Source organism: Monomorium pharaonis, chromosome 7 (assembly GCF_013373865.1).
Source record: "Monomorium pharaonis isolate MP-MQ-018 chromosome 7, ASM1337386v2, whole genome shotgun sequence".
Classification (NCBI taxonomy): Eukaryota; Metazoa; Arthropoda; class Insecta; order Hymenoptera; family Formicidae; genus Monomorium; species Monomorium pharaonis.
In genome coordinates this window covers 7,961,540-7,974,017 of record NC_050473.1, presented here as the reverse complement: position 1 = coordinate 7,974,017, position 12,478 = coordinate 7,961,540, and the positions used below count along the sequence as shown (strand labels likewise).

Here is a 12,478-nt window from a genome sequence, read left to right as displayed (position 1 = left end):
ACAGACATATTCAAGATCATATACAAGACAAATATTAAAATACAGTATATAAATGTATCAACATGTGTACGATATATAAAATTATAAGTAGAATTAATCTAAAAGATCTTATACGAATAGATCGTCATAATCATAGGTCGTCTAAAGTGAGCTTAACTAAGTGCGCAATAATCAATTTGCGCGCTAAGATGCATCGAGCGCGTATCTAGGAAGCAGGCGCGGCGGGAGCAGTAATAATTATGTCACCGTCATAAAACACTTTCCTCCGTCTTTGGCAGGTTGCCAAGGTCCCTTGCTTCACCCGAGTTCCATCCATCGATGGTATACACGATGTATGCACATCGCGGAATACGTGAACGCGATGCATTGTCTGATCGCGACGACAGCGATGATGACAGCGCGCGCGCGCGCGCGGCTACAAATTACATATGCGAAGGTGCATAAACGCATACGCGCCGTGTATCAACCCCCCGTGTACGCAACAGTTCGCAGGCTGCACACGCACACGCGGCGGGCGCGCACACGCTCACGATCCGCGCGAGTCCTCGTGCAACATTGATCAATCGGCCAGTGACGCATGCAGAACGCTCGGATCGTCGGGTATATAAGCCAACCGCCAAAAAGCAGAGGCATCACATTCGGTTACTGATCATCAGCAGCTGATCCTCCAAAAGCTCATCAACCATGAAGTGCTTCCTCGTAAGTATTCCAATGGAATCTCTTTTCGATATCGTTACACGCATACATGCATTCGCACCGCTGTCGGACGGACAAATCAATTGAAAATTCATAATTTTCCGTCCGTTTCGGGTCGATCAATCGAACCTCCGCGCATTCATACGTATATCCCATGAAATATTCTGATAGCTTTTCAAATTAATTCACTCGCTGATCGCGATACCGCTGATTACGGTCTAATTACCGCATTACCGCGATTATCTGTAAATCGATCGGCTTGAGTTCGGCTTCGGTGTTCTGGTTTCAGATCAAGTCGTGCTTACCGCCGTATAATACTGTAATATTCTAGTGTTACCCCGGTATGATTAATTATCGGAAGATTTCCCTTTAGAGTCCTGATGACTTCCGCCGGCAAGTTCTTTTAAGTTGCAATTATTTAATGGCTATGAAATGGTAAACTAGAAATATATTTAAAAGCTTGCCAAATTTCTTAAATATTTCCAAACATTTTAGAATTGCAAATTGTGTATCTTCGTTTAGCCTGTTATATCCGTGATCTTGCCTCTCATCTTATTTAGCATAGCTAGTCTCACGTCATTTAAATATATTAACACATTATTTCATTTGCAAACGCGCGTGTGGCTAATATATCAACAACTACATTATCCTTGAATATTAATACAAAATATAATCCATAAGTTTCTTACAAAATGGATAGATACTCGCATTAAATTATTAATGGCTTCAACAGCTTCAGATTATCTGGTGAACATTCGCGAGATATATTTCGTAAAAATCTCACGGAAAATTAATTTCATTGAAAAATGTATCTATCTTGTTATTTTAGTGTTGATTAAAAACAACTTATATTTATTTATACGTGAATCGGAGTGATAACGTTTAATGTCCACGTCGTTAGCCACGAGAATCGATGAAAGCGTCGTCGACTTACGAATTAATCAACGCTCACGTTTGCAGGCTATCCTCCTCCTGGCTCTCGTAGCCATTGCTATGGCGGTGGAGAAGACCCCCGAAGCTACAAAGACGCAGGAGACAACCGCCGATCCCGGCAGGGACAAGAGAGGCCTCGCGTACTACTCGCCGTACATATACTCCCCGTACGCATACAGCGGCTACAACCTGCCATACGCGTACTCTCACTACGGCGGCTACCCCTATTACCGTTACAATCCCTATTACAACAGCCCCTACATCTACTACTAATCTGAAACATCGGAATCCACGGGATTAAAACGGAAGACGGAAATCTTAATTGAAAAACCCCATTACCTCATGGAGACCTCACGGAAGAAGTTCTGCTTTCCAAAATTCAATTGATCCCGAAAGCACTGGGTGTATATGTTCGCACTTGAGTTCTCTTGACTGTCGGTTTTTTTTTCCTATGCTTATTGTAATAATAAAATTGCACTACATGTGAAAGAAAAGTTTTCTCTGGCGAGTTAAAATTCTACCCTTCCCCAAAACTTGAAACGTAATTTTCGAGATTTTCGCTTACGAAATTTGATATCTGATAATTACGCGTACAACAGGCTATTAAGCCGCAAGCTATTGTATTATAATTTGCGAAAGCTGCGATGCTACAAATGAAAGAGAGAAAAAAAAAGAAGGAAATAATTCGCAGTGATTTGTTGCAATTGGTAATTTTCGGTGGAATATTAAATTTTATTTGGGACAACGCTGCGTCCTTAAGCTGCCGTAAGAGTTTATTAAAAGGGCACGTTTGTGCTTATTTCACATGTGAGATACATTACTAGATAAACAGCTCGCGGTAATTGCGGTGGATAATTAACAGAAAAGCATTGCAAATTTTAATGACTGCCAAAGCGCATTAATTCGGATCCAATTTGGGTAACTGCCGAGCGCGCGCACCGCCGTTGTAAATAAATTAATGGTAAAGGCCATTTTCATAGTCAAACCCGGTCAGTTCATCGCGCATGCATTTGCGGTTTCGTGTTTCATACGAGTGCTTAATGTATGATTGATAGCTGGTGGACTTTCAGGTCCCGCGATGCAGGAAGATGGCGAGCGGAAGCGATTGGCGTCATTGAGAGACCGAATCTGAGAGACGGAACGAGTTGAAGCTCGTAAACGCGCGGCGTATACGAGGGGATTACATTAGCGTCATCGCGTTTCACCATTAGCCACCGGGAACATTGGCATTCGGTTTCACTAATGCGACACATAAATTTCGTCAAAGTATTGTACGAAATATGATCTTTCCGCGCAATCTTACATGAAAGCAATCTTCTTCAATAATTGTTGATCGATGCAAATTTTTCTACTACACACATAAGAAACTTGCACAATTTTGATAAAATATAGAAGATTGATTTTTCATCTACCAATTTTTATATTTTTTATTATATTACTACATTAAATTAATTAAATTATCGATTTGATAATTATGTAAATTTAATTACAAAACGTTTTATAAATTATTAAAAATATGCGTGAGTGGGTAAATAATGCAATAGTAGAAATAATGTATTTAAGTATTGAGGTTTTTATTAAATACGTACATTCTTTATATTGAATTGTAGAAGCCAGACATAATCGAATATCTTTAATCTTAGAGTGTTATTCATATTTGTTGACGTTGATTCTACTCTGAGTGAAAATTTATCTATACAATTAATTTCTTTTTACAATTCTTTTGCTCTAGGTTGCAAAGTGTTAGAATAACTGAAACAGCATTATTTCAAATATGAAATTATTAAATATTATTTAAACTATCAAAATTTTAATAATATGAATTGCACTAAACTTAAATTGGCACCTGGGTGAAAAATCATCTACATTAATACTCTAGGATTAAAGATCGTCTGCACGGAGAGAATTTTCTCTTAAAAATTACCCTGAAAATCGTGGTAATTGTGAGACAACGTAAACCTTGGAAAATTTTACCATACTTTTAATAAAATTTACAAAAATTTAGTAAAGTTTAGTAAAATTTTAAGAAAATTTGGCTAAGTTTTAGTAAATTTTACTATACTTCTAACAAAATTTACTAAAACTTAGCCAAATTTTCTTAAAATTTTACTAAATTTTTGTAAATTTTATTAAAAGTATGGTAAAATTTTCCAAGGTTTACGTTGTCTCACAATTACCACGATTTTCAGGGTAATTTTTAAGAGAAAATTCTCTCCGTGTGAGAGATATGTAAAAGATCAGTTCTAGCATATATTTATGATGTGTTTCGTGGATCTGCGTTGCACGATACGTAATTAAGCCGCATTCTGCTTTGCAAATGTTGCCCGTTTTCGGATTCCGTTGCCGAAGAGCGCGGTGTTATCCAATCCCCTCGATTTCTGTTTTCGCGAGACATTAATAAAGTCGTTCCGTCGGCGTAATACGCGCCCGCGGCGTTCGCGGAATACTTCATCCGAGGCATCAGGAACTGACACGCGCGACGGTTCGATTTACGCGTAATCTCGACGTGTTACACAATACACACGTATCCCTACGGGAACGGGAACGCTTATTCCGTATTCCCCGAGACCCCGAGACTTCGCCCGTTCCCCGCCTTGACTTTCACTGGGAATTCTCGGATGTGGAGAGGAGACCGGGCAAACGTGACCGGAATGTCACCGGCCGGAGTTGTCCGCTGCTGCGTTTCGCTTGGCATCGGATCCATCGTGACCTCGTCGGAAGTTCACCAGTTTCCTCTATCGTGTTTCCATAGCGGGGATATAGTTTACGGACGGATGCAAAGCGCACAGTCGCGTTTCGATCTTTTATATGCGCGCTTCTTTGCGTATATAATAAATAATATATAATAATTGCGTATGCTCGCTTTACACGCATTTTGTTTTGAGCGAAGCGACGCGATGTTCGGCTACTTTTTTATCATGAGTGAAACGCGACCTGCGATTATATTTTTCGTTAAAAGCGAGTATTGCGATTTTTAATGCATTTCCTGTACCATCTCATAGTGATTATAATAAGACCGAATAAACTAATTGGATTTTTAATCAAATTTATTATTCTTTGCCATCGCATAGATTTATTGGTAAAAGTTTTCAGGTAAAAAAGCGTTTTTTTTCTTAATTCTGCTAAGTTATGCGCGAGGTTATTGATTTCATTACTGGGACTAAAGAGTATTCTTTGATTAGATTTTCTTTGTAATAGATACACTATGTGGTTTATTTTAATATTGTGCACAATAATGATTATCACAATATAATTAGTGCAATCATTATTTTTTGTAATTCTCTTTTTAGACTGTTTTTTTCATTAAAGAATAATCTTATATTTACACAAAAAAGAATAGCTTTGTTTAAAAAAAACCTGAAAATTTACTTGGATATAGATCTGAAAATTTTGTTAGATTATTAAAAAATATATACAAAGTGCTTAAACTGGTTCCTAAAATATTCGAAAATTTTTACAGCATTGCTTATCACGCTTAAACTTTCTTTTTCAATTATTTTAATAGCCCAACATAATTATTTTCAGATCTAGCTGAATAGCTAAATTTTTAGATAGTTTAACAAAGCCATTCTTCCCTATAACATATAATAATCACGTTATCGAGGATATAACAGACTTCGATAAAGCGACTACGAATTTCACGATTACAGGACCGCGCCGAATATACGACGTACTTTGCATCGATATGTATAACATCACGAATCCGTAACAGTATTGCTTAAGTTCGATCGATGAAAGCCCGTAAGAAAGTCTATTGTAATTCGTGGATGGTCGCGACCCGATTGTATTTATACATGTGCTGGTATGGTCGTAGACTTAGTCGGCGCGGACTTGTCTTCAAACAAATTAGTTCCTTGAGTCGCTCAGTCTAAATTCAATGTCGAGACTACTTGGGAAATAGCAACAGTTTCTTGTTAACTGCCAAGAAAAGATAATTAGATTGCCTTAGTGCAGTGTAAAGTGCGAGAAGGATTATACAAACTTGAAAATGCGGCTGTTTCTGGTATCTAGTAGTATCTAATATAACAATAAAATTTTTTTAAATGTAATTACTATATTATCTATCTTTATATTAATCTGCATACATATAAACTTTTTAAAGTATTTTTAGTTATGATTTCAATTCTTTTTATAAAAAAATAAAAACTTGTACAAATTTATTTCATTATTATACATATTTATGTATTTCATATAAAGAAATAGACAAACTCGAAAACTTATGAATAATTAATAATGTTAAAAAAAACATTGATTTCTTTTGTATGCAATTATAATAAGTTTTTATTTTAAAATATTATACATTAAACATATATTAAGATTATAAATGTGATTTATGAAGTAATTTTATATATAATTTTAAGAAATTTACTTTTTATATATTTAATTTAAAATACTCTGCTTTACTTATATCTTTATCTTTATGTCACAACGTTTCGGGATACATTTTTATACAAGAAATCTGATTCGCTCTTTAGGTCATCTATGTTCTTGTACTGGTGTCTTCACTGACCCAAGCTAAGCGGAAAGCCGAAGTGCAAAAGTCAGAAGTCACGAAGCTGGAAGTGGCGAGCCTCGGTGAGGTTGTTAAATCCGATTTCAAGAAATCCGATATTCAACGCAAACGAGATTCCGGATATATCTATAACAGGCCGAATCGTGTTTCTTCGAGCTCTCGGTTTCGCATTCAAGCGCATCCATCCAGAGATCAAATCCCATTCAAAGTCCAGTTAAGTAGACCGTTTACGAAATACGGACCGCCAACTCACTCAACTTCTGGTCCGGCCACACACGGACATCATGCTCAGCATCATCGAAACAAGTTTCAGTACTCCGATGTCAATCAACAGCAATCGATCAGCAATTTCGGTGAATCTGGATTGACGGAACAGGGAATACCTAGCCCGATTAAAAACGTCGATTTTGCGGAGGAAAATCCAATCGCCAGTCAGAATGACGAGCCGTTCGGCATGCACACCGCTAATTATTTACCGCCGAAAAACCAGGAGCTGCCAGCTTATTCCTCGGATTATTTTGATTCACAGAGCATTTCGGGTCAGGAACAATTTCACGGTACGGGGTCGCAGAGCCAAAACTTCGTGCAGACTCAGAGCCATCAAATTTCCGACGCCGCGCTCTTCCTGTCCGAGAACGCGCAGGCGATCCAGCAACTTTACGGCGCACCCGCGAGCAATCAGGACTTCGCGCCCAGCTACGATCAGTTTCAGAATGTCGGGAACCAGATTCATAATTCGAATGGTCGATTCGAAAGTACCTCGCAGAATCCTGATGGATTCCGTGGCTCGTTACCGTCATACGCGTCGGGAACGCTCGACCCTCGACAGACTCTGGATCAAATTCAGTCTCTAGAAAAAGATCGACTGATCGTTCAGTTGCAGCAGGCTCTCGCCCAGGCTCGGACTAACCCGAGCACGAACGCGGCAGAGAGATACGCTGAGAATCAAGCAGGTTTCACTCAGAATCAGGAACTTCTGGCCTCTATAAGCCAGCAACTCGTGAACTCACGTGTACCCACGACTACACAACCTTCGGCCTTTGGCTCTGGAAACATCGCGTTCAGCCAGTCTGCCTTCCTACCAGGGACCACGATAAATCCCTTGGGGTTTCCCGTTAACTACGGTGTTCCGACCACCACGCAAACTCCGACTACAACGACTGCGGTAGCAGCAACGGGAGTTTTCACCACGCAATCCCCATTGCAACCGTCTAAGGACGACGGTGGTACTGCCCAAGTAGCGTCGTTGCAACCCGCTTCTAACCAGCCTGGTTCCTCTGCGACTGGATCTCCCGCGGGAATCCCGGTCTACGGTGGATTTGTGCCGACCTTCATCACTGGGACAAACTTCATACCCAGCTACAGTACCAGCATCTTTACTTCCGGACCTGTCAGACCCGTGCAATCCTCTGAGACGTCGCCCACTCATTTCGGGATACCGATTCCCACGGAACCGCCGCAGAAACCGGCGTCGGGATTTGCGCCCTCGACCCCAACAACAACGACACCGCCTCTCTCGTCTCCCGTGTCTCCAGCTAATCGGCCGGGGATCGCTTTGACACCGGCAATCACACCGGTGGCCCTACCAATTCAACCGATACGACCTGTTGCTCCCCTCGCGACGCCGATCGCCGCTCCCCTGCTACCGGTGACTCCCACCCAGGTGCATCCAGCGCAGACTGTTCCGGCCGTAACGTCCACCGTGCAACATACCTATGGCGTGCAGCCCGCACCTATCAATTCCATTCTCTATAAACCAGTCAAAACGGTCTATCCGGTGTATTACTATCCCGTGAATATCGCCTACCAGCTGCAGAAGCCTGTTCCGCCGAGTTACCCATGGAATTACGCGCCTTCATACGCGACGCAGACGGGACAGACGAAAATATGGAAATGAAATATTCTCGTTTCACTCGTTTCACGAACGGGTCGCAAGGCGATTACATGATGTCTGACTGTTTACCCGTGTGGAAAAGAGAGGAAGAGATTGAAGAAGAAAGTACGCGGCGAAGGAGAGTCATCGCTGTCGCGTGTTCATGATGTGCTAATGAAATCGCGCTACACTTTTTCCCGTAAATTTCGTTTTCTTCTTTCAATAAGAGAGATTTAGGCTGACGAAACAATTGCTTTCTGCAAATCAATCGTGATATGAAATTTTATTTGTATCTTGACTTGGAATGACTTTGAATTTTACATTGAATTGTTATAAAAATTGTATAATTTAAGTTTATAGATCATGTTTATTTATTAGAATTTTAGATGCTGGTGGACTATTTATTCCTGTTCAAACAATCCAGGAAAATTAGAATGAAATTGAGAAGTTTTAATTTTAATAGATATATAGATAATATATTTCAATATTCAAAATCTCTTTACAATTTTATGAATAATTTATATAATTTTAATAGGTTGAAACTTACATTCTATGCCGATATTATAAATTTTAGAAAATAAGGATACTACTTTTCTCCTTTTCTAGTTTGTCATCCTGCGTTTAATATACTCAGCTTAAGTTTCTTATTATTGAAGAGTAACTACAATAATTGCTCAATACACGCCTCCGCTGTACCATCTGTCATTACATATCCGCTGATTTCGAAATTCATCGTCGAGAAAGTGACATTATGCAGGTGATAATTAGCACAGTTGCCTCACTGGAATTAGGATACCGTGGCAAGAGTGTCAAGCGAATGTTTCTAGGCGTCACTTGTCATTTCTAATGGCCGATCACGCTTAAAAGAAACTTCATGAACCATTCATACGAACGTAACGTTTATAGAGTAGGGAAATTCGTTGGAAATTTTTGAGGAGTGTTCTTCTTACTTTTCCTTACTTTTTAATTGCATTAGCTAATGTACGTGTAGTTGTGTGTGTGTGTGTGTGTGTGTGTGTGTGTGTGTGTTTTCGTGCGTATAATTATATACATATATGTATATACATGTATACATATGTATATATAATATGTATATAATAAATTTTTTATTGATTTAATGATAATAGTATAAATAATGAATTGCGAAATTTCGCGTGTGCCTCTTCTACTATCTCCGAAACAAATTTATCCTCAAGTATATGTAAATACATGTTCTATTTATTTTGTCAAATAAATATTTTTTTACTTCGAAAGATGATACTTTATGTTTCCCGTTTTTTTTTTAAGTTAATAATTAAACGTGAAGTACAGAATGACTAAAATTTGGTATGCATGAATAGTGAATATTAAAAAAGCATGTAACACGGCTAAATGTGAGCGTCTAAGACGCACACATAACGTTAATCTAATTGCATGCAGACCGCAGAATGCAGCATGTGGCGCATCTTATATTATCGCGATGGAAAGCTGAATCAAGGAAATGAATTACTGTCACTTCCGGTCTGTCCGAATAGACCTACGTGAAGAAACTCTCACCCGTGCAGTCGTGATCATTGCCACGCTATTGGATTCTGACCTCGAAAGTCGTTCGATAATTCCAGTCACGGTCAACGTAGTCGGGTTATCCAAGCAATCCTAAGCATGTATAACGTATCGTTGTCCACAGGTGTAGGATTCCCGGGCGATTTCGTAATCTCTGGGACTTGTTCTTACCAGAAAAGAAGGGAAGAATACACGCGCCTTTGCAGTCAGATCCGATTCATTCACTTAGTATCTACAAATTAAGATCTTCAGATAATTGAACAGGGACACTTTGTATTCATTTAACAACTTGTTAACATTTATTAATTCTTTGTGATTATTTGCGCTTCTCTTTATTGTTGAAGTCAGCAGCTCTGTTTCTCTGACCGCTAAAATTTTTAAAAACCAGAATAAGAATATGAAAATGTATTACTTTTCATTGTTGGCGAACATATATTTTGGGGAAGAAGACAATTAAATTTATGGATTTCAGAAAATTAAAATTTTAGTGCATGTACAAAAATTGAAGTCAAGTAGTTTTTAAGAAATAATGTTAGTCAACTTAAAAATTGTATCTGCTTTTAAACTTACGTAATATAAAAATTAATGGACATTTGTTCTCATTGCAGACATTTATTAAATATGTACAAGTAGACGTGTAAAAATGTAGAAAGATGTGTGCAGCAGTTTTCTTCAAAAAAAAAAAAAAAAATTCCTAAAAATAAGAAACATTTTTACGCTCTAGAATATATCCTCTTAATATTTAATGCCTGATATCCTCAAGAAAGTTTCTAAGCCAAACAAGACTAAATCGTACCGTTACGAAAGCCAGATTTCCACGTAGTTCCCGCAATGCATGAACAGTATTGGAGAGGTCAAGCGTGCATCGAGCCCGGAGACTCACCAAAGTCTCGAAAGCGCGGTTTGACCCTCCGTTGGTCCAGCAGGCTCATCGTGTTAAACCTGTTGTCAACTCACTTTCTGCAAGTGACCCATATTCTACTGTCCGGTATCCGTTTCGTACCGTTGGTGCACTTTCGTCATTATATTTCGAAATCATGTAAATTTCTCAGACCTGTTTTCCGAATCTCATTTGGAAAATTCTGCTCATCGCCAGATATGCAAATTGATTCTATTTCACGCAAATTAGACTTTTTTGTTCAATAGTTTTCAATAATTACGGACAGTTAAATATCGGTCATTTGAAATAGTTGGACAGCGAGAAAGCGAGAGTTCCGGCAATGATCAGACTAGATCGGCAAGAAAGACGAGGAAGTAAGATACAAGGAGATTTACAAATGATTTATAAAAAAGAGCGAGAGGTAGTAAAAAGTTAGTGACTGGGAAAGTAAAGAAACTGACGAATCTGAAAAAGGGAGGATACCAATTTTTAATGACAACGAAGTATTGTCAGGTAATGGATTTAAAGAATCATACGTTCTAATGAAAGAGTTAAGTCGAGTGCGAAAAGGAGTTGTGACGGTGCAAGAACATTATAATAAAATGATGAGAAAGCACGAAAAGCGAAAGCGATTTTAAGACGTCTTTCATTCGAAATCATACATGAAGCAGGATAATGATTCATCGACATTTCCAAGCAGCGTTATGATTTTAAACGATTTTCTTGATAGATGATAAAATTTATCTCTAAGACCAATTTCTTTTAGAATGTATTTATTTTTTTTAGACAATTAATATAAATTAAATAACTGTAATATAACGGTACATGCACAAATTTTAAATACATATTTGATATTTTATGTTTAAATTAAAAAAAGAAAATTTGATTAAATTTAATTGAATTAAATATTAAATTGAATTAAATGAAAAAATCTGAATATTACTAAATTATCAAATTCGAATGTTTCGTGTTGTTTGAACAATCTTTTTGGTAAACAAGGAAACGATGTAGAAACGGTGTATGTGGAACATTGTCTTCAATCTATAAAACTCCGTTTTAGTGCGTGTCTTGCGCAATAACACGTGTGCACTATACTTAGCTCTTATCGAGATGTTAACGACGTGACAGGTATATTATTCGCGGCACACGAAGGCTACGATAATATCTAACGTTTAAGGATACTCTGTTACGCACAGATATGCACTGGCTATACATAAAGTAACTCTCGATGCAGCTATGTACATCAAGTTTTATTCGCGGTTACTAACTATAATAATATCGGTGACATATTTACGTGTACCAACAAGTCTGTATAAATATCATATAATATTTATAGTCTTCTTTTAACAGACATATAAGCTGAAATTAACATTTTAATAAATAAGTTTCTAAATTAATATTTACATTAGAATTGCAATTAATATTTACATTAGAATTGCATTAGAAATACAAATAGTACATAAAATATCGCGTATACTTTAAATATAATTAATATCAAATCGTAATTAACTCACAACACCATCTTGTTATCCTAATTTCTCTTATCTTCTATCTTCCTCTCCCGGAAGTAGACCGGTAGTTGCCTGAAGAATTCCCCTAATTCGTTGCCTTTGAAATTGGATGATGGCCGCAGGCACTGGTCTCTTTCTTCATCTCGCTAGTGAAAGTAAAACGATCGGATGTTTTCAGATGCTATAATTTAACACGTTGGAAGGAGTTAGATGTGTTGCTACAAGTCGTGGCAAGAGAATGATCACAATTACCTTCTTACGACTGCGTTCTATTACTGTATGCACGTTAATATATTTATCGTATAAAGGTGCAAAAACGAGAAACAAGACGCAGCAGCTTTTTCATTCATTCCCCCTAAACGCGTGCATTTTACTTTCGAGCGTCGATCGGTTTTCAATGCGTGGCGGTATCTTATCTTTTTCCATGCGCGCGCGCAAAGAACACTTGTCAGCGAGCGTCAACATCTTTCTCCTGCTGGTACATGCTACACTTTATGTAAAAGGCTGATGAACGAAGCTAACGCGTAAAC

The 12,478-nt window shown here is 38.1% G+C and overlaps 1 protein-coding gene and 1 non-coding gene across 2 annotated transcripts; both read left to right on the top strand.

Moving 5' to 3' along the window:
- Positions 1-444: 444 nt before the first annotated feature.
- Positions 445-2,123, top strand: LOC105838804 (the record flags this gene model as incomplete). Its single annotated transcript, XR_004964070.1, has 2 exons — positions 445-699; positions 1,657-2,123. It is a non-coding gene; the product is annotated as an uncharacterized LOC105838804 (transcript).
- Positions 2,124-4,675: 2,552 nt separating this feature from the next.
- LOC105838817 (mucin-2) lies at positions 4,676-10,129 on the top strand. The gene is made up of 2 exons (XM_036290016.1): positions 4,676-5,632; positions 6,105-10,129. Exons 1-2 carry the CDS (start codon positions 5,618-5,620, stop codon positions 8,037-8,039), a joined length of 1,950 nt encoding a protein of 649 aa, XP_036145909.1. The 5' UTR covers positions 4,676-5,617; the 3' UTR covers positions 8,040-10,129.
- The last annotated feature ends 2,349 nt before the right edge of the window (positions 10,130-12,478 follow it).